The sequence below is a fragment of the Argopecten irradians genome, chromosome 3 (genome assembly GCF_041381155.1).
Source record: "Argopecten irradians isolate NY chromosome 3, Ai_NY, whole genome shotgun sequence".
NCBI lineage: Eukaryota > Metazoa > Mollusca > Bivalvia > Pectinida > Pectinidae > Argopecten > Argopecten irradians.
Window position 1 is genome coordinate 3,447,936 of NC_091136.1, and position 26,628 is coordinate 3,474,563.

General features: G+C 36.7%; 1 protein-coding gene across 3 annotated transcripts; it reads left to right on the forward strand.

Annotated features, from left to right (window-relative positions):
* LOC138317326 (ultra-long-chain fatty acid omega-hydroxylase-like) lies at nt 1–26,161 on the forward strand. 3 transcript variants are annotated; one of them, XM_069258912.1, is made up of 14 exons: nt 5–137; nt 5,532–5,685; nt 6,875–7,033; nt 7,987–8,185; nt 9,278–9,405; nt 10,299–10,423; nt 12,470–12,532; nt 17,867–17,993; nt 19,022–19,157; nt 19,548–19,671; nt 20,995–21,190; nt 25,091–25,173; nt 25,271–25,336; nt 25,862–26,161. In XM_069258912.1, exons 3-14 carry the CDS (start codon nt 6,878–6,880, stop codon nt 25,962–25,964), a joined length of 1,506 nt encoding a protein of 501 aa, XP_069115013.1. In that variant the 5' UTR covers nt 5–137; nt 5,532–5,685; nt 6,875–6,877; the 3' UTR covers nt 25,965–26,161. The 3 variants fall into 3 exon arrangements, with proteins under 3 accessions (XP_069115012.1, XP_069115013.1, XP_069115014.1); XM_069258911.1 differs by lacking the exon at nt 5,532–5,685 and having other exon boundaries at nt 1–137; XM_069258913.1 differs by lacking the exons at nt 5–137; nt 5,532–5,685 and adding an exon at nt 2,212–2,326.
* The last annotated feature ends 467 nt before the right edge of the window (nt 26,162–26,628 follow it).

A 26,628-nucleotide genomic window follows, 5' to 3' on the forward strand; every position in this document is an offset into this window, starting at 1 on the left:
TAATGGGGGCGGTGTTATCCTAGAACACCGCTACCGTCCCATATTTCCCCCTTGTAGGCTTTAGGCCAATTAAATTTCACAAGTGCCCAGACAAAACTAGTGGTCAGCGGAACTTGATCACCTCTTCATTAATCAAGGTAAGTAATATATGAAAGTTCGCTATTACTGTAGATTTACATGTATTATATGATACCATGTGCTATGTATAATCGTGCACATACATGTATTTAAAATTCACATTACGGTGTTAGGTGAAAATAAGGCCAGGACTCTTTATACCCTTGCGACTCGCTATAAATTACGAAATTACAATACACATGCAAGTCATTATCTATGCGAAGAAAAAGAAATACCGAATGTTTTTTTATTTACATACATATGTATGTATTACAATAACCCTACGGACCTGGACATTTTAAAATTCACAAATGTTGATGACATTGCATCATGGGGTCATATGTTAAAAAAAGAGAATGATACACCATTACGTTTGAAACACTGTGCGTGTAATATATATGACAAATATATTTACCATCCACGTATATTTACACTTGCTAGGCTTGGTCACTATGCGCTAATACTAGCCGATTTTGTTTACCATAACTGCATGGTAACATTTAAGCAATAAACTGTTACCATATTGGACATACAGTTGATATGAAGCCCATCCGGAAGGAAGATAAATAGAATGGCGCCCGTTAGAATGGCTAACGCGCCCCATAGAATATATTCTTAGAGGAATTGCTCCATACAAGCATGGTTAACATAAAAACGAAATCCAATCCCTATGTGTAATTGTTATGCCCGGCCGCTTGGGCGTAGCTCTTAGTTTCGGGTAGTCATGTAGCAACAACGTTTGAATCGGACGCTTTATCCGTGTGTTACAAGTATTGTCTGTTTGAGTAATATCTAAACGAATTACGGGTACTGAATTGAATGTCTCCGGATTCGGACGCCATCTTCTTGATAAATCATGGTCACACAGCACTTACATCCTTTCGGATTTCAGTGCAGACCCAGCATTTGTGGTAAAAGTATTCTGAATTAAGGTTTTCTAAAAGTTAATCAGACATTTTTGATTACATTTTTGATAAAATCTTATTCCATTTACAAGTGCAACAGCAAGTATTAGCTTCCCAAAAAGCTAAGAAGGCTACCATACAGCATTATTTATTAGGAAGCAATGATAGGAAAGCTTGACGAATTGTTCTGTTCACAGTTAGCTGTCATAGTTCTTATGACAATTCATTTTTGAAGAATGATAATTTAAATGCTTTCGCATTCAATGTAAAAAAATAATCAACCTCATGATATTAATGAAAGGGCCACTAGACTTCCTTTCCGAAACAAAAAAATAAAAGTTTCTTTAAAACAATTATAACATAATATGTCCAAAGATGAGGTTACAACACCAAACAAGTTGAAGTTTTGGCGTCTGGCGCAGAAAATCTCAAGTAGTTAACTAACGCGTTGTAATAATGACGATTTCGGGAACCATAATACGACCTGCGTTATGAAAATGAACGTTTTGTTTATTTTAATAAAGTTGTTCAAAAGGTGCAGTTGCCTTTTCCTAATGCTTAAAGTAACAAGTTTTCCGCCTAATATATACTGTACTGATATACATGTACATGTACTAGGACAAGTTGGTGTAATACATATACGCATAGAAACAAGCATAACATTTCGGTTAAAACTGTACTTTACATTTGCACAAATTGAAATGTACCGATTCAAAACTGGTACTAGCCATGCTTTAATGACTTATACTCATGCGGAATGCGGAATGACATTACACACTTAAAGAGGAATGAAAACGAAACAGGAAAAAACACAGAAGTAGTCTACACGAGATAAAGTTCTATATATTCTTGGTGTTTTTTCAGCGTAGCAATCTCTGCATAAAACAGTGTTTATTTAATTGGTAACAAATGTATAATTTAAACCCTTGCACTAACATCAGCTCTCACTTTCAAAAATGTCTTCCAACAGAACAATTAGAATTGCTAAGCAATATCATAAAATTACTGTTTTATTTCCATATTCTTTCCAATCAAAGGGTAGCCCACTTAGCTTCTTGGGAAGCTAAGTCTTGTACTATCTTTGTATCGTGATGTGTTGTCTCACTGTGTGTTATGTGTTATCTCCCCTTGTGTGGAGCTCTCCCAAAGGAGATGGATAGAGAAAGTTATTAAAAGATGACGGTCTGTGTTCTACCTCGAAGCCAAGCGACGACACACATTGATCAATTCCCCGAGTCATTAATGGAATAAGACCATAACATGGTGGAGAATCCAAGCTCGTACTCGTTTTATTAGCATTTCAAGTAGGTGTTTGATTCAAATATGTGACTATTGTGCATTAATCGTTTTGTGTGTGGCCGCCCGTGGGTCGACCACGTGGCGTGGAAATGGCAGATATGAAGATATTATATTTTATCAAAATGGTGATTCACTATTAAAGGCCCATTACCTTTCCGGAGCAAAATATAAAGGTTTCTTAAAAAAAACATTAATAACACCAGAAAATGCATACCGATGATCTAAAATAAGGTTACGACACCAAACATATGCAAGATTGCCTGCGTAATATATGAAAACAGTGGAGAGTCAATTCGCTGCTTTGCCGTCTGGCGCAGTGATAGTCAACTACCGCCCGGTATTTAGGACGACGGCGGGAAACATAATACGACCCGCGTTATGAAAATAAACATTTTATTTATTTTAATCAAATCGTTCAGAAGGTGATGATAAATATAGTATTAACGGTAAGTTAATAATTTTTGCGGCTCTACAAAATTATCGATCTTGTTTTACATTCCCATTTTAAAAATTTAAAGCCGTTTCGGAACGGTAGTGGGCCTTTAACATTTGAATATTTTATCTGAAAACTTGAATTCAGAATGATTCCTACTAATTTACTGAGGATATTAGAGACCTTTCATTTGGACTTTCCAAATTTGAATGAAATGCTCGTTTTCACTCCATAGGGATTGGATTTCGTTTTTATGTTAACCATGCTTGTAACGCGCCCCATATTGAATATATTCTTAGAGGAATTGCTCCATACAAGCATGGTTAACATAAAAACGAAATCCAATCCCTATATTTACACTCACACGACTTTTTATTTATATTTTATGCAATAAAAATCGTCATTTGAAAGTGACGTAATTATTCAATAAAAGTCGGTCAAAAGTGGGAGGAGCTTATATAATTACTCATTTGAACAGCGAATGGTGACGCTTCACGTAAGGTAGAATTATTCATCCGTGACGACAAAAAAGTTCAATATTTTAGTGTAAAATAAACATGACAAACAAAGTAAATTTCAGAGATAATTTTATTTAATCAGATCAGAACTTTAAATATATATTCAATTTCGCTAAAAGTTAATATATAGCGTAATAACATAAAGAATTTGTACACGGCCACATGTGTGAACTCGGTGACCGTTATTGTGCAGCGAGGCGAAGCTGACGCACGCTTGTACACTTTAGTTTGCCGAAGTTGTTAAAACACCGATTTTCAAGTAGCTCAATGTGTGTGAGATGTCGTCTGACTTGACGATATTACATCCTTGGGAGCCATGTGATTATATAATCTACGCTTAGATCCATATCGCCATCGATAGATGAAACAAATTCACTTGTGTTCGATGGATACAATGTATTTGTGGTGACGCGGAACTGTCAACACGTGGATTATTAGCGGTGCATGTTTTATAATACACATGATTAAATACAATGTACTCAAAGAACAAAGACAAGAGGATATGTTTATAACTGACCTCTATCAGAGGGTCTCACACCCGTCCACCCCAAAGGCTCGATCGTAGGACGAACATAGGCACAGAGGTAATGTTTACATTTGACACCCATCATTTTTAACAAAAATGAAAGCACGTCGCCCCGGTCGGGATATTTTTCCGTTTCTTTATACAATTGTTAATTTAAAAATTGTTTGAATCATATAAAAATATAAAACATGTATATATTGTTTACATTTTTCCAAAATTCTATGAAAAACAATAATATACACGTAATGTTGCGTCAAAATGTAAACAAAGCCATGTGTTTCTTTTTAAAAAAAAAGTAGTCCTTTTACGTTGCACAGAACATTTCCTTACGCAAGTTCAAAGTTCAATGTTACCATGCAGTTATGGTAAACAAAATCGGCTAGTATTAGCGTATAGTGACCAAGCCTAACAAGTGTAAATATATGCTAATGAAGGGAAGGTAACTCTCAATATCACATGGGAAAACCTGAAAAACGGCGATGTCATTCATCATCCTTTACCAACCAAGTGACAGATACATTCAAAGAACGTCAGAATTTAAAGAAAGCTGAACACTCCAAATCCCCATCTCAGAAACGGCATAATAGACAGAGAGCCAAGAAGTGAAGAAACACACATTCAAAAAATTGTATGAAACGTGCTTTTGTTAGTTCTAACAGTTGTACGATAGGAAGCGCATGTAAACAGGAATCATCAGCTGATGTGATACCACAAAAGTCCAAGTCTTCAGTTTTGGTTTGATTAGTTTAACGTCCTATTAACAGCCAGGGTCATTTAAGGACGTGCCAGGTTTGTTGGTGGAGGAAAGCCGGAGTACCCAGAGAAAAACCACCGACCAGCGGCCAGTACCTGGCACCTGCCCCACATGGGATTCGAACTCGCGACCCAGAGGTGGAGGGCATGTGGTAATATGTCGGTACATCTTAACCACTCGGCCACCGCGGCCCCACCAAGTCTTCAGTGATGACATAAACAGTTGAGCCAGCTGTGAAAGTTAATCCTTCTGTACAGACTCAGTGTAATGCTGCAAACTTAGTTAAAGTGAATAGTCGGGCAAAGAAAACCAGTCTAAAAGCGTTCATTGGCCTTCCAAAAGTTCTCACATATTAATACGACGGTCAAGTTCTGCTTACGTTTCCAAGTTTTGACCACTGAAATAAAGAAAAGTTGAAAGCATTGAAAGCCAGTATGAGTTCCAGGTGTGACACCACTTTGGGTACCCGTACACCGGATATTGGTATCGACGAGACGGTGGCCTGTAACAACAAGGACACGTTTTACAATATTTTCACAGTTTTAATGTAATTAATTTATCTGTTACTATTGTCCAGTTCAAGCTTATTATATATCGCGTGCGTATGCGATCTGTCAACCCCCAGCGTCATATATTTATTGAGGAATAGATAGGAATCCAGGATCACCTGTAGGGGGGTACCGCAATGAAAACGACTGTGAGCTATTGTTCATGATATTGAATTACTAGATTGTTTCGGGTTACCATTTTTGGGTTGTATAGACGGGTTATGATAGGGAAGTTCATGTTTAGGCCAATTTCATAATGTCGTGGCTATGAATGTTTCAACAAGACGACTCAGAATTTATCTTGTGTACGGGGTCTTGCAAAAAAAGTGTACGGGGGCTTGGTTTATGTGATGAAAATTGTGGAGCTTGACATGCGTCTAGTCGTCCAAAAGACAAATGTAAAGTTGTAAAACTTACTCTTGTTGTGACAGGCCACCGCCTCGTCGATACCAATATCCGGTGTACGGATACCCACAGTCGACACACACCCTCATTGTCGAGAGCTTCCTCATCAGAGATCACCACCTGAGGGAAAATTCCGGGAAATGTTACACCAGAGGACATCGATATCCGCAACGCCGCCATGTCAATATGAAGAAATATATTCTATAGATTCCAAGGACCTTTAGTTATTTTTGAAAGGAAATTCCAGCAAATACAAAATATTAGTCAGCGACGGACATACTGCACCAACAGTTCATCTGTTAAATATCTAGATACATCATGAAACAGTTATTCCCAAAATTATATGATATGATATAGGATGTAGGATGTGCAGTGATAGATATACCAGTGCGTTACCCTCTTCAAATAATTGACATTCATTATCTTTATCTTTAATTAATTTGCCACGCTAATATATACAAACAGTGAATTTAGAATAAATGTTTCCGACATGGTTTTGGCATATGAACACTTCCTAGTTTTCAATAGTTTAAAGTTGATACTCTTCATTAAGTATTTTTAGTAAGCGTGTTTTTGTAAGATTTAATACTACTCTCACATTTTCATAACTAACATTGATGGTAATTTCACTAATCTGGTTAATAGTAATTACTTTGTATTATATCAAATTCTTTGATTGTTATAGTACACACATGGACGGTTTATTTGAAAAATTGGTGACCAATTTTGTTTTCTTGGTTGGGGGGGGGTATTATATGATATATATATATTTACCGTCCACGTGTGTAATATTTTCTTTGTATCGTGATGTATTGTATCACTGATGATGTTACTAAAACAGCCAATCACTGATGATGTTACTAAAACATAGCCAATCACTGATGATGTTACTTAAACATAGCCAATCACTGATGATGTTACTTAAACATAGCCAATCACTGATGATGTTACTAAAACATAGCCAATCACTGATGATGTTACTTAAACATAGCCAATCACTGATGATGTTACTTAAACATAGCCAATCACTGATGATGTTACTTAAACTTAGCCAATCACTGATGATGTTACTTAAAAACAGCCAACCACTGAGGATATTACTGAAAAAATAGCCATTCAATGACGATGTTACTAAAATGTACTTTATGTGTGTTTGACATAACAAAACAAAAAGATTGCTTCATAATCCCGAAACCTGGGTACTTAGTGACAGATCACGAGTTTGATCAATATTTACAAACTTAAGATTTAAAATGGAGTCAGATGTGCAAACATCCATGTACCTTATGATGTTTCATCTGAATCTTAGTTCACATAAATAAAACAGTGTCATAAGAAATCCCGGAAAATACTTATTTTTTTATTACAGAAGATGGAAATCTCGACGCAGATTATCCTTGCTGTTATCGTTGGGTATACCTTGTGGGTTATCGTTCCTGCCTTGTGGCGATTCTACGCCCTCTGCAGGAGGATGAGGAAATATGGAAGTCCCGGGCCCGCTCACTGGTTTTGGGGGCATGCCAAATATGTGAGTTATATTTATCTTTTACAAACTCCCAACGTTACAATTTCCTATTACCAAACATGGCTACCACCTTAAAGTTAAAAAAAATCTTTTCAATAATAAAAAACAGCACTCAACTCTCTAGCCCGAGACCGTTTTTTCTAGCTGTTTTTTTATCTCACATTACAGAAATGAATGATGGCCCCTTAAAAAAAACCCAAGCAAACAAAACAAAAAATCAAAACAAAAAACAAAAACAGAAGATTGAGCTTGGTACCGAATGTGGGTTTGCTCGCTTCATTTCATGATTATCGTAACTTTTGACGTTTTTTTTTATAATGAAGATGCTCCATCGCCGACAAAACATAAAGGATACTAATTATTTGAGCAATATAACGGATCTTAATTGTGTCGATAGGAGTCAAATTAGCACAAAAATACATAAATGTACATGTTAAACGAAGTGAGCTAAACAAATTTTGTTCAAATGTATGAACTTGACCTTCATCCCTGGTCACAGGGGTCAAACAGGCTAAAATCATATACAAATGCCTCTTAACAACCAAGAGGCTTAGAGAACTAATACTAGCCTTGTGGTATGCTGGGATGAAGGGCTACTAAGTTTGTTCAAGAGAATGACCTTGACATTCAATCAAGGTCACAGAAGTCAAATAGGATAAATGGGCACCCGGGTCATTCATTTTTCAGAGATGGTAATTGTGTAAAGTAAGTAACTTTTGTAACTGAGTAAAGATACTAATTCGCCCGCTCCAGTTTTTGATAGAAAAAAGACAACAACAACACTTTCGTCAGCGGTGGAGCATCTTTAAGCGTCACTAGACTAGAATGACCAGAAAACTGACTTTATCCAACGTGTGGTTGTAACATGCACGACCTTCGGTTTGTAGATATCACTCTGAAACGATGTTTCGTATAGAAATGAATCATCGAAAATGTGTACGTTTGTGTTTTTTTAGTTTAATGATAATGACTGCGTCACGAAAATATACAATGTCATTGCTGAGAGGAGTCAGTCCAAAATGGCCGGTGTATGGCTGACGTTTATCCCACTGGTACAGGCAGTCCATCCCGACACAGCGAAAGCCATACTGCAGTCCTCCAATCCGAAACCCACGGGGCCGGGCCAGCCCTATAATGTCCTTAAGTCATTCCTAGGTAAGTAACCGAGAAATAGAGGCCAAACAAAGCACTGATAATACGTTGCGATATGTTTTAAACAAAACACTGATAATTCGTTGCGATATGTTTTAAACAAAACACTGATAATACGTTGTTTTTAAACAAAACACTGATAATACGTTGCGATATGTTTTAAACAAAACACTGATAATTCGTTGCAATGATTTGATAAAAAAATCTTTTCTCATAGTTCGGTGTTAATTTATGTATTCAGGTCAGTAACCTTTTATGCCACCCAGCGTAGAACTAACGCTAAGTTTATTTACCTAGGTTTCGTGTCCGTGTAATTTGATTGATAATACATATATGTAAGGGATTTAAGCGATCGGCAATTTGTGTAAGAAACCATTAATCCCAGTCTGTTGGTATCACAAACGAAATGTTTACTTTTTGATGCTGTGAAACAGCATTCTTAGGTACGCTTGGCGAACATGTACACATCCAAACAATGAAACCACTCCGCGATGAAAATAAAAAGTTGTTTTGTTCATTTAACGTATTTCTTGACGATATGAAAAAATAAAACCCCAATATTCAAAACCACAGAAATTGAATTTGTACATACATATGCACCATGGATGGAGTATTTTTAGTGTTCAGTTGGGACTCTATGACATTGTATGACTCCGAGATCAGTGGTCTCCCGAAAATCGCGAACAACGCCTTCTTCGCTGTCTTCCTCCGCGGCAGACTTTCGGTGGATTTTGGATTACTAAATTCAATATTTAAATGAAAAACCAATTTCTCCTATTCCTTTGTTCGAGTCCTTCATTCACAGCATCTATGAGTTTCCTTGGCACTTTGATTATTTATCCATTGCAGTTATAATCTATATATAAGTCTGATATGGTCAATATGTATAATGGTTGGTTGCGCAAGAACAGAACTGATATAACACAATCTACGTTTCTAGGTACTCAATGTAAGGGAAGAAAATATAACATATTAAAGGAATATACGAAACTTAAAAGTAAAAAAAAAAAATAGAAAGAAGAAAAACCCAATAGATTATGAAAATGCCCACATGACAGGTACACATTATTGGTATATATGTTGTGACATGTTTAGGTGAAGGCTTAGACACCAGTAACGGCAGTAAATGGCAGAGAGACAGGAAGCTACTAACTCCAGCTTTTCACCATGATATCCTTCGTCCTTACGTCAAAGTCTACAACAAAGTCACTGATGTTTTATTGGTAATAGTGGTTTTACTAATCCAACAATGAACACAATTCACATTGTTTTAAAGAGAGTTTAATTGTTTTGACACATAAAAGCTACTTAAGCCATATCATCAACTAAAATAGTTACGTTACTATCATGGCTTGTGTGTACGTAACCGGTTATTTTTGGTGGCTGTTTGACTTCTTCCTTACACTTGAGGTCTACACCGAACAGATACAGCGGACGCAATCCAATGTATGCAATATGTTTGTGTGTTATGTTGTGTTGTCATCTTGTGGTATGTTGTGTTGTCATCTGTGGTATGTTGTGTTGTCATCTCGTGGTATGTTGTGTTGTCATCTCGTGGTATGTGTTGTGTTGTCATCTTGTGGTATGTTGTGTTGTCATCTCGTGGTATGTTGTGTTGTCATCTCGTGGTATGTTGTGTTGTCATCTCGTGGTATGTTGTGTTGTCATCTCGTGGTATGTTGTGTTGTCATCTTGTGGTATGTTGTGTTGTCATCTCGTGGTATGCTGTGATGGTACCTTGTGGTATGCTATGTTGTCATCTTGTTGTATGTTTCAAAGTGCTATATCGCTGAATTATGTCACAAAGACAGCGATTAACTCTTAAGGATGGCGGTCACAGTATTCACGACATATGATAAGATGATATGATAAGATTATAAGTATCCAACCGAAGCATCAAGTCTTGCCATTATTGAACGACACATATATTTTTTGAAAAGCTTTTTGACGCATTTAAATTTTGGAATGTCAAAGTTCACATATTTAATTGGAATGTTTCTTTCCCCTTTTGTCTTTGGTATATAAATGTTTTTGTTCCCACGAGTACTTTCTTTAGAATAAGAAACCAACCTGGCAGATGGTTTTTAGCATGTGATTCATTCGATCATGGTTACAGGGTAAATATGAGAAGAAGATGGATGGCGGAGCGAAAAGCATTGACATCACCAAAGATTTAGCTCTGGCTCTTCTTGACATCATCCTCAGGTGTTCTCTGTCCTATGAGGGCGACATACAAGATCAGTGCGTATCTGTTATCCGTCATAGTTCAGCTTCATATCACGTGAAAAACAAATAAACAGTTTGATGACTTTTAAATCCAAATTCTTATGATTGTACCCATTATCCTTAGGACAACTCTACTTCCGAGACACAGAGTTTTGTATAGGATACAATATTATGAAAATAGACTTGTAATTCCGCTCCACTACGTATATGATGCTCTACTATACGTTCCAATACAAGATCTAACAACTTCTCGTTCAAGGTCACCTCAGCATGACCCCTGACCAAAATTCGGAACATCTCGGGACATACTTTTAGCTGTTTAATACTTCCGGGAGAAACAGCCACATTGAAGATTTCGTAAGCGTCACGATGATTGGCTAATTAAACATAGGGGTCGTGCTGAGGTGACGTCGAATGGGGAGTTATTATATCTTGTATTATAGCGTATCCTAGAGCACCGTAGTGAAGCGGAACTACTAGTCTAATTCTAATAAGATTGGGGATGTAAAATATTTTTATGAAACTTTAAAGATGCTCCACCCCCGACAGAACATAAATGATATTCATCATTTGAACAAAAATTGGAGTTTAATCGTGTATATATATGCCTAATTAGCACAAAAATAACATAAAATAATTTATTTCGCTTTTTGTGCATGTGCAATCATTACTTCATTCTATGTAGGATATAGTGCCATGGATTTTTTTCGAGATGCAATTAAAGTGAATAGTCGGGAAAAGAAAACCAGTCTAAATGCGTTCATTGGCCTTCCAAAAGTTCTCACATATTAATACGCAGTCAAGTTCTGCTTAGTTTCCCAGTTCTGACCATTAAAGTACAGAAAAGTTGAAAGCATTGAAAGCGAGGCTGCGTGGAAATGTAACCACGGACATAGTGAGCCGGGAGGACGTTTTAGAATTTCCATACTTTAAATTAATTTCTTCGTACGCAGACAGATTTTGACGAGAGATTTTATTTTTCCATTTCATAAGAAATTATACTGGATACATTCACACCATTTTACCGACTTTAACCATCCTTGCCCGACTGTTCACTTTAATTATTTTTCAGATTTTTAAATTTAAGTAAAATTGGAAGCTCACACTTTTCAATGGTGGTAATGGTGTTAAATAAGTAACTTTTGTAACTGAAGAAAATTACTACATCGTCTGTTCCTGTTTTTGATAGTGAAAAAATACCATTTGTCAGCGGTGGAGCATCTTTAACTTATTCGCTAGACAAATATATACGAGATTTACGCAAACGCTTAATCTTTATAATGCGATGTTGATATTCAGAATAAACACTCCACGAACTCGTATACATAAACCGTAAAAGTAATTGTCAATGATAGTAACAACATCCACCGATACATTGTTGAAGACTGGATTGCCAAACGTAGTTCTTTTACTCTCCGCTAGGCTTCGATACAAAAAACAAAAAACAAAAAAAACCCAACCCAAATGTTTACATGTACCGTATGTGCCCAGCCTGGCGCAGATAATTGGTACTAAGGCAGTTAATCAAGTCTATACATTGTTGTTCCCATAGGGAATATTTATTTGGGAGTGAAAACCTGATATTAGAGTTAATACAGTAATTGTACAGTGTTTTATAACAAATATGCTCCTGCATTTGATTTATGTACAGCTATAAGTCTCATTTATGTCCATGGTTAAGTTAATGATGTAACAGTTTTGGAAGATAATTATATCATAGAAGGAAAACCTGGCAGCATGATATGGGGAACACCATTAACCCGCATATCTACTTTAAAGCCGCTTCTACAAGAATGGCGATCAGTTAGATGATCCGCCATTATAAATGTTCTTAAATGTTCATTGAATAAAAACGGTTATAAATCACGTTTGAACGTTATTTCTCTAAAGACGATTATTTCCGACGATATAATATGTACGCAATAGAGTGAACATTAATAGTGTCGCCCAACTTTGCCTGAAAATCGCTGATTTTTTCCCCTTTGAATTGATTTTGTTTTGTTATCCCAGATAATACGCCGGTTACACTATATATATGTTAACACACGTTGTTTGTTTCAGAGAAGACCATCCGTACTCCTACGCTATCAGGCGGATTTCTGATCTCATCCTCAAGCGCTTTCTGTAAGTGTTACGCATTACGCCAATTTATAATTTAAGTCCATCTATCTTTCCGGTATGGCAGCAAATTAGATGTTAGAATTATAACTTGCCCTTAAATGAATTAAATGATGGGTGTAAAAGTCGACTTTTGGGATCCTTTCTTGACACCGCTCCAGTTCTAGCCTTCACTTTAGCGCTCATCCCTGGGAAGAAGATTTTGGAGTTTTGTTTCCTGGTCGAGTCACATCATAGTCTATAAAATGTAATTACTGCTTCTGCTTAGCACCCAGCACAATGGAAGTCGGGCGTCTACTGGGTGGCATGTGCTTGATCTGTGTCTCTGCATGTTTCAATGGAGTAGCATCGTAAAATTGGCAGCAGTTCTCTTATTACAGAGAGTCACAACACAAACTTACCGTAGACTTCACATAGAGAGTCACAACACAAACTTAACGTAGACTTCACATAGAGAGTCACAACACAAACTTACCGTAGACTTCACATAGAGAGTCACAACACAAACTTACCGTAGACTTCACATAGAGAGTCACAACACAAACTTACCGTAGACTTCACATAGAGAGTCACAACACAAACTTACCGTAGACTTCACATAGAGAGTCACAACACAAACTTACCGTAGACTTCACATAGAGAGTCACAACTCAAACTTACCGTAGACTTCACATAGAGGGTCACAACTCAAACTTACTGTAGACTTCACATAGAGAGTCACAACACAAACTTACCGTAGACTTCACATAGAGAGTCACAACTCAAACTTACCGTAGACTTCACATAGAGAGTCACAACTCAAACTTACCACAGAGACTTCACATAGAGGGTCACAACACAAACTTACCGGTGTAGACTTCACATAGAGAGTCACAACTCAAACTTACCGTAGACTTCACATAGAGAGTCACAACTCAAACTTACCACAGACTTCACATAGAGGGTCACAACACAAACTACGTACCGTAGACTTCACATAGAGAGTCACAACACAAACTTACCGTAGACTTCACATAGAGAGTCACAACACAAACTTACCACAGACTTCACATAGAGAGTCACAACACAAACTTACCGTAGACTTCACATAGAGAGTCACAACTCAAACTTACCGTAGACTTCACATAGAGAGTCACAACTCAAACTTACCACAGACTTCACATAGAGGGTCACAACTCAAACTTACCGTAGACTTCACATAGAGAGTCACAACTCAAACTTACCGTAGACTTCACATAGAGAGTCACAACACAAACTTACCGTAGACTTCACATAGAGAGTCACAACACAAACTTACCGTAGACTTCACATAGAGAGTCACAACTCAAACTTACCGTAGACTTCACATAGAGAGTCACAACACAAACTTACCGTAGACTTCACATAGAGAGTCACAACTCAAACTTACCGTAGACTTCACATAGAGAGTCACAACACAAACTTACCGTAGACTTCACATAGAGAGTCACAACTCAAACTTACCGTAGACTTCACATAGAGAGTCACAACTCAAACTTATTGTAGACTTCACATAGAGAGTCACAACACAAACTTACCACAGACTTCACATAGAGGGTCACAACACAAACTTACCGTAGACTTCACATAGAGAGTCACAACTCAAACTTACCGTAGACTTTCCAACACACAGAACTTCACATAGAGAGTCACAACACAAACTTACCGTAGACTTCACATAGAGAGAGTCACAACTCAAACTTACCGTAGACTTCACATAGAGGTCACAACTCAAACTTACCGTAGACTTCACATAGAGAGTCACAACTCAAACTTACCGTAGACTTCACATAGAGAGTCACAACCAAACTTACCACTTCACATAGAGAGTCACAACTCAAACTTACCGTAGACTTCACATAGAGAGTCACAACTCAAACTTACCGTAGACTTCACATAGAGAGTCACAACACAAACTTACCGTAGACTTCACATAGAGAGTCACAACTCAAACTTACCGTAGACTTCACATAGAGAGTCACAACACAAACTATAACCACAGACTTCACATGAGGTCACAACTCAAACTTACCGTAGACTTCACATAGAGAGTTCAAACTTACCGTAGACTTCACATAGAGAGTCACAACACAAACTTACCGTAGACTTCACATAGAGAGTCACAACACAAACTTACCGTAGACTTCACATAGAGAGTCACAACTCAAACTTACACGTAGACTTCACATAGAGAGTCACAACACAAACTTACCGTAGACTTCACATAGAGAGTCACAACTCAAACTTACCGTAGACTTCACATAGAGAGTCACAACACAAACTTACCGTAGACTTCACATAGAGAGTCACAACACAAACTTACCACAGACTTCACATAGAGAGTCACAACACAAACTTACCGTAGACTTCACATAGAGTCACACTCAACTTACGAGACTTCACATAGAGAGTCACAACTCAAACTTACCGTAGACTTCACATAGAGAGTCACAACTCAAACTTACCGTAGACTTCACATAGAGAGTCACAACACAAACTTACCGTAGACTTCACATAGAGAGTCACAACTCAAACTTACCGTAGACTTCACATAGAGAGTCACAACTCAAACTTACCGTAGACTTCACATAGAGAGTCACAACCAAACTTACCGTAGACTTCACATAGAGAGTCACAACACAAACTTACCGTAGACTTCACATAGAGAGTCACAACTCAAACTTACCGTAGACTTCACATAGAGAGTCACAAACACACAAACTTACCGTAGACTTCACATAGAGAGTCACAACTCACAAACTTACCGTAGACTTCACATAGAGAGTCACAACACAAACTTACCGTAGACTTCACATAGAGAGTCACAACACAAACTTACCGTAGACTTCACATAGAGAGTCACAACTCAAACTTACCGTAGACTTCACATAGAGAGTCACAACTCAAACTTACCTTAGACTTCACATAGAGAGTCACAACACAAACTTACCGTAGACTTCACATAGAGAGTCACAACTCAAACTTACCGTAGACTTCACATAGAGAGTCACAACTCAAACTTACCGTAGACATCACATAGAGAGTCACAACTCAAACTTACCGTAGACTTCACATAGAGAGTCACAACACAAACTTACCGTAGACTTCACATAGAGAGTCACAACACAAACTTACCGTATTCACATAGAGAGTCACAACACAAACTTACCGTAGACTTCACATAGAGAGTCACAACACAAACTTACCACAGACTTCACATTCCCAGCGAATGACTACGTGTGTTAATAGGAAAACCGACCATCTCAATTTACATTGCTGAATAATCGCCTTTGTAAGTAAATCGAACAGAGTCCCATTTTCATTGGCAATTTAACTGAACACTATATCACATATATGTTTTTCAAACCAACATAAACTTATACAGGGAAATGCGTCCTCCAAATTGTCGTCTGTTATGTGTTTTCGTTAGTGATATATATTCGTTAGGTGTCCAGGATGTGTCCCTAAGATGAGTGATCTATATTTGTTAGATGTCCAGGGTGTGTCCCTAAGATAAGTGATCTATATTCGTTAGGTGTCCAGGGTGTGTCCCTAAGATGAGTGATCTATATTTGTTAGATGTCCAGGGTGTGTCCCTAAGATGAGTGATCTATATTTGTTAGATGTCCAGGGTGTGTCCCTAAGATGAGTGATCTATATTTGTTAGATGTCCAGGGTGTGTCCCTAAGATGAGTGATCCGTTAGGTGTCCAGGGTGTGTCCCTAAGATGAGTGATCCGTTAGGTGTTCAGGGTGTGTCCCTAAGATGAGTGATCTATATTTGTTAGATGTCCAGGGTGTGTCCCTAAGATGAGTGATCTATATTTGTTAGATGTCCAGGGTGTGTCCCTAAGATGAGTGATCTATATTTGTTAGATGTCCAGGGTGTGTCCCTAAGATGAGTGATCTATATTTGTTAGATGTCCAGGGTGTGTCCCTAAGATGAGTGATCCGTTAGGTGTCCAGGGTGTGTCCCTAAGATGAGTGATCCGTTAGGTGTTCAGGGTGTGTCCCTAAGATGAGTGATCCGTTAGGTGTTCAGGGTGTGTCCCTAAGATGAGTGATCCGTTAGGTGTTCAGGGTGTGTCCCTAAGATGAGTGATCTATATTCGTTAGGTGTCCAGGGTGTGTCCCTAAGATGAGTGATCTATATTCGTTAGGTGTCCAGGGTGTGTCCCTAAGATGAGTGATCTATATTCGTTAGGTGTCCAGGGTGTGTCCCTAAGATGAGTGATCTTATTTGTTAGATGTCCAGGGTGTGTCCCTAAGATGAGTTATCCGTTAGGTGTCCAGGGTGTGTCCCTAAGATGAGTGATCTATATTTGTTAGATGTCCAGGGTGTGTCCCTAAGATGAGTGATCCGTTAGGTGTCCAGGTGTGTCCCTAAGATGAGTGATCTATATTCGTTAGGTGTCCAGGGTGTGTCCCTGAGATGAGTGATCTATATTCGTTAGGTGTCCAGGGTGTGTCCCTAAGATGAGTGATCTATATTTGTTAGATGTCCAGTATGTGTCCCTAAGATGAGTGATCCGTTAGGTGTCCAGGGTGTGTCCCTAAGATGAGTGATCTATATTCGTTAGGTGTCCAGGGTGTGTCCCTAAGATGAGTGATCTATATTCGTTAGGTGTCCAGGGTGTGTCCCTAAGATGAGTGATCTATATTTGTTAGATGTCCAGGGTGTGTCCCTAAGATAAGTGATCTATATTCGTTAGGTGTCCAGGATGTGTCCCTAAGATGAGTGATCTATATTTGTTAGATGTCCAGGGTGTGTCCCTAAGATGAGTGATCTATATTCGTTAGGTGTCCAGGGTGTGTCCCTAAGATGAGTGATCTATATTCGTTAGGTGTCCAGGGTGTGTCCCTAAGATGAGTGATCTATATTCGTTAGGTGTCCAGGATGTGTCCCTAAGATGAGTGATCCGTTAGGTGTCCAGTATGTGTCCCTAAGATGAGTGATCCGTTAGGTGTCCAGGATGTGTCCCTGAGATAAGTGATCTATATGCGTTAGGTGTCCAGGGTGTGTCCCTAAAATGAGTGATCTATATTCGTTAGGTATCTAGTATGTGTCCTTAAAATCACCAAGTAGCTCATATCTACACTGAGGTGTAATGGTTTAACTGGGGAATTCGAAATTACACTAAGGTTAGTCTCTGATTTCAAGCAGCTCTATGGTTTTCTTCTTTGGACAAAAATTTGTATGCATTAGCGGGACATTTCGAAACGTATGCAAGACAAATCAGTACATTTTGCGGTAAAGCACATTAATACTGTTACATAGTGTCTTTCTTTGGCTAACACTCGTGTGTGTATCACCATTGTTTAGAGTACCATGGCATCTGCTGTCCTGGAAGCTGTACATGATGTCCACCGACGGCAAGGAATACAAACGCCACATTGATTACGTACATGGGTTTGCCGAGGACATCATAGCGAGGAGGAAACAGGCGCTAGTAAGTTATATTGCACCATCGTCATAATTATACTCTCCCGGCACACTAGACATTTCATACTGGACTTATTCAACTGTGTGACATTATAACGAACAAGGTGAAACTGCTGCAGATAGAGTTCCAGAAATCAAGTCTTTTCCTTTTAAAATGAACATTAAGAAAGCTAAATAAGTTCCCCCAACGGAATGGGGAACTAATTGTGTTTGCTCCGTTTCTTCTTCTTGTTCTTCTTTTGGTTCTTCTTTTTCCGCGGCGAGTTTGTCCGACCATTTTCTCGAAAACTATATGCCGGATCGCCATGAAATTTTGTGAGCTTATTTCTGGTGAACTGTAAATGTGTCAACCGGTTTCATTTTTTCCAACTAGCATCCAAGATGGCCGCCGCAGCCTTTCATTGTTCAAAATTGAACTCCTTATAGATATTTAACTACTGGTCCGATTTGCATGGAATCGGTCTCAATATGTAGTTTAAATCAGATTCTATTTGTTTTAAAGTAAAAGATAACATAATTATGGGGAAAATAATTGCGTTTGTTTCAAATTTTCTAAAAACCAGTTAGAGTATCTCCCTTTATTCACTGGTCAGAAGGGATCCGTTATAGGTCCAAGTTCATTTTTGTTTTTTTTAATTTAAGTTGTAAATCATACTGGTACTGGTGACATAAATCAAAAGCTATTTTTTTGGCAACTTTCGCAGACCAGGAGTCAAGATGGCTGCCACGGCATGCAATTCTTTAAAATTGAAAAAAAGGAACACGGCTTAGAACACAAACCTTATACAATTATAGGCATTGATGTGCCTAATATATTAACTTTAAATGATGTGACTTTTCAAAAAGCATTTTTTTTTGCTTCTGCGAAATAAAATCTATTTACCGGTAAATCAATGTCACGTCATCATACAGGGGAGGTCACTCTTGTCAAATTAGGCTCTGTGGAGATGGGGAACTTTATGTGACGGCACTCGTCATAATTAAATTTTGTTTTGAGTATATATGCACATGTGTCTACTTTGTTTCTTGAAACAGGAAAAAGATCCGTCCATTTTGGACAACAAAAAGAGATTAGATTTCTTGGATATCTTAATGACGGCCAAAGACGATTCCGGAGCAAGTCTGACCGACGAAGAAATTCGGGACGAAGTCGACACCTTTCTTTTTGCAGGTAATATTAAAACATATGTCAGATTCGATCCTTTTGGTTTAATTTGACCGTTCCCTATGAATATATATTTCCAATATCTAAAACCCACCCCAATTGCAAAAGATTGCAGTTTTTCTTTTTCTTTCTTCCTCATTCCTCTAATACTATTATACGATTTATTCTTCAACATTTTTAAATCTGAATCTGATTTTATTTCATTCAACTCTTTCGCTGAACATGATTTTTTTGTCACTTCATTCGAAATCAGAAAAGCTTTGTTGGTCACCACGAAATGTGAGATAAAGTACGTTAAAACCTTCCGACTATTTGTGTGTGACTGTTAGTGTGTTGTAACTGTTGTTATGAGAAGACTATTATATGCCATTGACAGGTAAAATAATCTATCTTTAGGCCACGACACCACCTACACCGCCCTCACGTGGGCCCTGTACCACCTGGGGAAGTACCCCGAGGAGCAGGAGATAGTGTACCGAGAAGTACGTGAGGTCACGGGCGATCGTCAGTATATCGAATGGTACGAACCTACTGCATACATATACATATCACATTTAAATAGAACAAATATCTTGACCATATTTTATCTAGACCAATTTTTTGTTTTGCCTTTTCTCAATTGATTTGTTTTATTGTATCTACGTCGATCTTGGCATTAATTTAAGTGCTTACTAAACAACTTCCGCTCCATTTTAAAACTTCTTAAAGAGCAAATGGATGGTAAAGTCAATTCAATGATTTATACTTTACTAGAGGTACTGACTCCTTCTTTGTATGTACATGTATCATATATGGGACAAGGAAGTAATTCCAACCGTGTGGACAAAACAAAATCGTCAAATTTTCGAGGCGATCTGCCCCTTTATCAAGACATACAAAAGTAATGCGGGACTAAGCAGTCTGCTTTGTCTTCTTTGTCCCGCATTACTGTTCTGTTCGTATCCTATTATGTAATCGTGTTGGTTTTGTATGTCTTGATAAAGGGGCAGATCGCCTCGAAAATTTGACAATTTTGTTTTGTCCACACGGTTGGAATTACTGCCTTGTCCCATATTTACCATTTGAAGTAATTCGTATCCAACAGACTTACGTTTGATTGGATCCCGTGTCATCTGGAAAATCCTGTTGATATTATTTCTTTGACCCATGTATTATAGAATTGACATATTACAAACATATATGTCCATGCAAGAAGGCATTGATTGTGACGTCATATGATTGCGAGCGTAGCATAATACAATTTGCTTTTCAAAGAAAACGACGTGATTTTTTCTCTCTCAAAATAATGACGTCGTCACAATGGACACCTACCCGTACGGGAGGTAACTCTGTGATATACAAAAGATGGAATAATCGATCAAGGTTGCCTCAATTAAACAGGCACCGCAATCTATAAAATGTTAGTTGCATATCCTGATTAAATGATATTATAAAAGGAGAAGAAAAGTCTCCCCTAACGCACATCTCATACAGGACATCATTTAATCAAGTTTGCTGTTGTAATATCACAAAAATATCAAGAGGTGATTATCAACACCTGTTCAACGTTATCATAGGTATAGAAATGCTTGGTCATATTTTATTTTTCATAAATAAGTAAATAATATAATAAAATAAAGTTTAAATATTTTAACATATTTTGAAACAAGAATTTTCTTTATTAACGATAATTTTGTACGAAATATTTTACGCCTTGATATCCATATCTGAAAAAGTATCTTGGCATGCAATTTGTGTTTCAAAACAAGCTTAATAATATATATTAAACTAAATGTAATCGACTTACGACGAAAAAGTATGTCTTTTGGCCAGTTTGTATATACAGATCGATGATATTTGATAGGGACGACCTCGGAAAACTGACAAAGACGACCATGTTCCTAAAGGAGAATCTCCGCTTGTACACACCTGGTGCTACTACAACTCGGCTACTGACCAAACCCCTGGAATTGGAAGGAGAAACCTTCCCGATAGGAACGACTATCGGGGTCAACTTTGCTGTGCTACATCGCAATCCCGCAGTGTTCGACAACCCCACAGTAAGTATCATTGATAATTTTACGACAAACTGCAATATTAAAACTCAATTTTCATACCAAGGAAACAACGATTGAACCGAATTAACTTACTTTTAATATTTGAGCATTGCTGTTACTATTTTTTTAACTTCATAGAGGTATGAAAGAAATTTTGTTTGCAAACTATGTGAATCCGCGTAGCGGATTCTCACAGAAGTTGCAAACAAAATTTATTTCATAACCCTATGAAGTTAGAAATAGTTACATCAATGCTTATAATTAATTTTTCAGACTACTTGATAACATGAAATGCGTTTAAACGTACGATTCTATTGATTTTCCAATGGGTTATTTTTTCTAAATCGACATCGCTATTGTGACGTCATGAGTACGTCGGATTTTCGCGCTATTTTATGAACTTTTCTTCATAGTATATGAAGAAAGAAAAAGAATCTGCAAATTAGAGATTTGGATTAAGTATGAAAACAAATAATTACTACATATATTAATCAGCACTTCACTTGATTCACACTTTTACATTTACCTTTTGTCTTTGCTATATATATATATGTAACTTAAACAAATGTACTTCACACATACTAACATGGCGGCTTCAGACACATTTAAGGATTAACTTGAATAGATTTTTTTATGTTATGGAGATATAAAAATCTGAGTGTACTCTAAATAAACCGCGGTTTATGATGAGAGTACACTCAGATTTTTGTGTTATATCTCCATAACATAAAAAAATCTATTCAAATTAATCCTTATAATTCAAATTACTAAAGATGATCTCTTCAATACTCAAAATTCATTCTCGGAGTCTTTTGTCTATGAAATCATTACGCCATCATCTCAGCCAATCAGAAGCAACGTCACAAACGGCGACGCCATTTTTTCCTTTATGGGCTGATACAGTAAATTTTTAAACCAATGAAAATGCTCGTAACAAGCAAAATTGAATTATTTTATTTTAATCGGAAATTTAATTTTAAAGTGATGCATTGAGCAACTACATGCTATTTAGATGTAAACTAACATACCGGTAATTTTCTTTTCTACTTACTTTCATTCTTATGAAGCTGAAGTGTTGACATGCAGTGTTGACGTTACGGTGTCCGAGGCATTGAGATCTGACTGTTTTCCGATGTTTCTGGATACCTAGTGACATATAAACAGGATGATATATATTGTATCATATACCGAATTAGAGATACATTATCTGTCTGTTGATTGACAGTATTCCCATTGTCACATCTTATTATACAGTTGGTTCAAAATCATACCTTCTCTGAAATCGGGTAGTGTTATATAGCCAGCTGAGTTTTAGACCTTGACACAGTATTACATATATGTAGAGAAAAAATATCTAGAATTAAACGCCTGTGGTTAAAGGGTACTACGGAATCGGATATTTAAATTTTTTTCGGAGTAAACTTTAAGGGTGTTTGATAAATAAAATTGGTCATATTTTGAAACACAATGTGGTATGATATAATTTTTATTGACGTTTCTGCAAATATGTCAATCGTCATTGAAATTCTAAAAATTCGATTTTTCTTCTGATATCTAAAAAAAATTAAATTACTATTTTGATGCAATTTTTCACTAAAAATGTGTCCGGGTTTATTTATAAAACAGCAATATTTCGTTTTTATTGTTGAAAACCAATTTTGGATAAATTGATCTCAAACTGAAGGTATGAACATGATATGGGTACAATATTTATAAGGGAAATAATATTTATTTTAAAATACGGAGGGAGTATTTAAGTTATTAGTGCATATCTTTACGTAACCATAGAAATAAAAAATAACCTGGTGACATTTGTTTTTATGTTTTTTTTTGTGATCAAGGTATGCCTAGTATTTAAAAAAAACAAAGTCTTTAGAGTTAAGTTAATTCCTATAACAGGGCGTTTTTATTGCGTCCTCATTAGTATCGCACTGTGATATTTGTTCATGAAATAGAGTTGGCTTTTAAGTCTAAGATTTAGACAAACGAATGCACGAAATGTTTTCCGAAATCTGCTGACAAGGCCTAGTATTAGTCAATACAGAGTAACAGACGACGAGGACATACTCTCTCCCTGAGTATCATCATCATATGAATTATTACTACCAAAGGTCAGAGATATTGCCAAATATTTCATATTGTGCTGAAGTATTTATGTCTAGAATTTATCTTTTAGCAGTCTGTTCTCTAAGGAATGGCGCCGTCAAAGGAACACTACTTATCAAGTGGTTCAATCTTTGTAAATTATGACGGTTTATACGAACGGTATATGTTGTCCAAAAATACCAAGGGCTATCTCCACTGGCCCTGTCTTCCGTCGATGTATTAGTTTCACTTTGCTATTTGTTACTTGTATACGGGTGTTTACAAAATTTAGCTGTTTTATATATTCCGAAATATCAAACTGAAACTGAAGTTAGGTAGTATTTCTTTCAATAATTAATGTAAATTCAAGATTTTAAAAGTTCAGAACAAAACAACTTGATGAAGATGATAACGTAGGCTTGCACGCAGAACTCACACCATCACATGGTAGAGTGAAATGCATTTGTTCTTCCGAGTCGTTGATTTCGGAGACTAAATGAACGAAATGCATTGATTATTGAATTTTGGATGCATTTATTTGCGACCTTTTTGTCACATAACTAGACCGTCCATCCATGTCATAAATATTTTAAGACATATGTGTAAGAACACTATATGACGTCACAGACAATAATGACGTCATAATGAAAATATGACATCACGCAATTGTCTCAGTGGACGATAACCTCCGAGGCTGATTTCGGCACTCTTACGAAATTAAAAACTACTTGTGTGATAAATAGAATCTTACATTCATTAAATAAATCTATATGCCACTCGCTTAAAGGCTCTAGGCATATCAAATTATTGAAATCGTTTAATAAATCTAATATTACTTATATAGCCACTCATGTAAGATCCACAATGACTGTGACCCGTTCATCTATCTTTCATTACGTTTCTAAATTCAATTGTAACTTCCTTGCTTCAGAATTTCATTTCAGTATTGCTCCTGATCTTTATTTGTGCATACAAGTATCATATTTTGGCCTGATCAAAAACAGAAAGAAAGAAAATATGGATGACATTCAGTCAAATTGTATTTCTACAAAGGACTGGAGATATCTTCTTTAGATTACAAATGTAAGGTTTTATGGAATAAAAATACGACGAGAAACAAAAAACTATGTGAACAACAGGTGATAATAATTGTGACCATTAGTGTTAGAACTTATTTTATATTTATATATCCTGGTAGTATATGTCCGGAGTCCTCTGGGATCTCTTATTAATGTACCATATAATTCCGTCAGTCATACTGTATCAAACCATTATAATTCTGTGTTTGTTATAGCATTAGGACTTTACACCTGTCGCTATGATGATACTTTTGTAAGGGAGACAATATATTTCTTTGATACCTACGGATGTAATACTGGCTGGTCTAGGGCAATACACTCATGCCGACTGAGGCTATATTGCATGGTTACCCATGCAATAAAGCCTCGTGACGTCACGGCGTCAACACAATTTCTATTTCCTCTGTAAAATTTTAACATCTTTTTCACAAACTTGGCTGGTTTTACTATAAAAGATGCAAACAACGGAATTTTTGTTGAAAATATCACGTGATTTTTCAAAATTAACTTTCAGTCGTGGATTTCTTCGAAATTATTTCAAAATGGCAGGACATTATAGTTGTAAAATTGGAATAAAACGTCAAGGTATGAATGAAAATTACTCGGACATTACTACATTTTGTGACCCTCGGTTTAGAATATCCCTATCCTTCATATCCACATATGGAAGAGTCTTATAATATTGCCTCTGTAAATTAATATAAGCTTTGTCGTAATAAAGATATTTATTTCTAAACAGGAATTTCGCCCAGAGCGTTTCCTTCCAGATAATGTGGCTAAGAGGAGTCCGTATGCATTCTTACCATTTTCCGCAGGATCAAGGTTTGTGTTGTTGTATGGTACATGCTCTTATTTGAATCAGTGTATATCTTCTATGCTTGCGATGACATCGGATTTATTCTATTTTCATCCATTTCAGAAATTGCATTGGACAAAATTTTTCGATGAACGAGCAGAAGGTTATTCTCTCAAGGATTCTTAAAAGGTAAGTGAAAATCTTTTTAAACTGAACAAACACTCCCATTGGTGTATCGACTGACAACAGACCTATTCCATTACATGACTGAGTATAAAACAGTAGTATTGCGCATGCATTTAAGTAGCCTTTTCAGCGTTCAATGGGTTGATGTCTTGAAAACACAACATATGTGTAAAGCACTTGTTTAGTGCAATGTACTGCGTTACCTTTAAATATGAATCAAGTGCTTTACCGTGTTTCGTCAACTTCAATAAATATATGCGGAATAGAGTTATACATTGGTGACTTTTCGACAAAAACAACAGTTCCATTGGGTCTGTATCGCTCATGTTCCAGACCAAGAACAAAAGCTAATAAGGCTTATGATTTGAACTAAATCTATTAATTCTTACAGAAAAAAAGAATATTAAAGAATTTGTTACATTTCTACTTTTAGGCCCCGTACCTCATTTACTTGATGTCTACTAATTGTTTGTAGGTTTAAAGTGGCCAGATATGAAAATCTAACTCTACTTTATTCTGCCTCTGTAGGTTCAGAGTTGTATTGGATGAAGATCACGAAGTTATCGATTTGGCGAAGCTGGTGATCGAACCAAAAAATGGAATCAAGATCAAGTTTGAGGAAAGACTGTAACGTTACCAAAATAGAATTGATAAAGATGTATCCATGGGGATATCGTTTATAAATGATCGGACATCATTCTAAACTTCTCAAACATTGACCGATGGAACTCGTTGATGTGTGATTACTTCTGTTTTGAACTTACTAATGTGGTTCCAGGTATATCTGTTTATGTTTGGTATTCTGGATTAAATTTCATTTTATTCGTGCTGTAAGAATATTATTCATGCATAAACAGATCTCCACAAAGACTTACAAACCACATATCAACCTATGTATTCTCAAAAATAACTTCAAGAACCTAATTGAAGCATAGGTGATCAATTATTCAGGAAGTAATTTTGTTTAATTGCTCATGTGACTACATTTAACACATCACACCTCTGTAGCATAGAAATACATTAATATATGGAACTGCATACAATAGGTGTTACAGATTCATGGTTATTTGAATGGATGTGGCAAATACTTAGCTTACTAGCTGAATATACTTTAGGAATTCTTGGGCTGAGTCTCGCATAACAACTCGAAAATAATAACTAATAAGCTTGATATCGATCGTCCCGTCCTAGTATTAATCTTGTCATACTTCAGCTCAGTCACATTACTTGAATTTGAGAATAATTAATATATTCATTTTCGATGTTTAATCCAATGAATCTATGTTGATTTGTCA

Bases quoted from the DNA above. Each gene is read 5' to 3' on its own strand.
- LOC138317326 (XM_069258911.1), top strand. From the start codon at position 6,878: ATGGAAATCTCGACGCAGATTATCCTTGCTGTTATCGTTGGGTATACC. The intron at 25,174-25,270 runs GTTTGTGTTGTT...CATCCATTTCAG, and splicing joins CCATTTTCCGCAGGATCAAG to AAATTGCATTGGACAAAATT. The intron at 25,337-25,861 runs GTAAGTGAAAAT...CTGCCTCTGTAG, and splicing joins CTCTCAAGGATTCTTAAAAG to GTTCAGAGTTGTATTGGATG.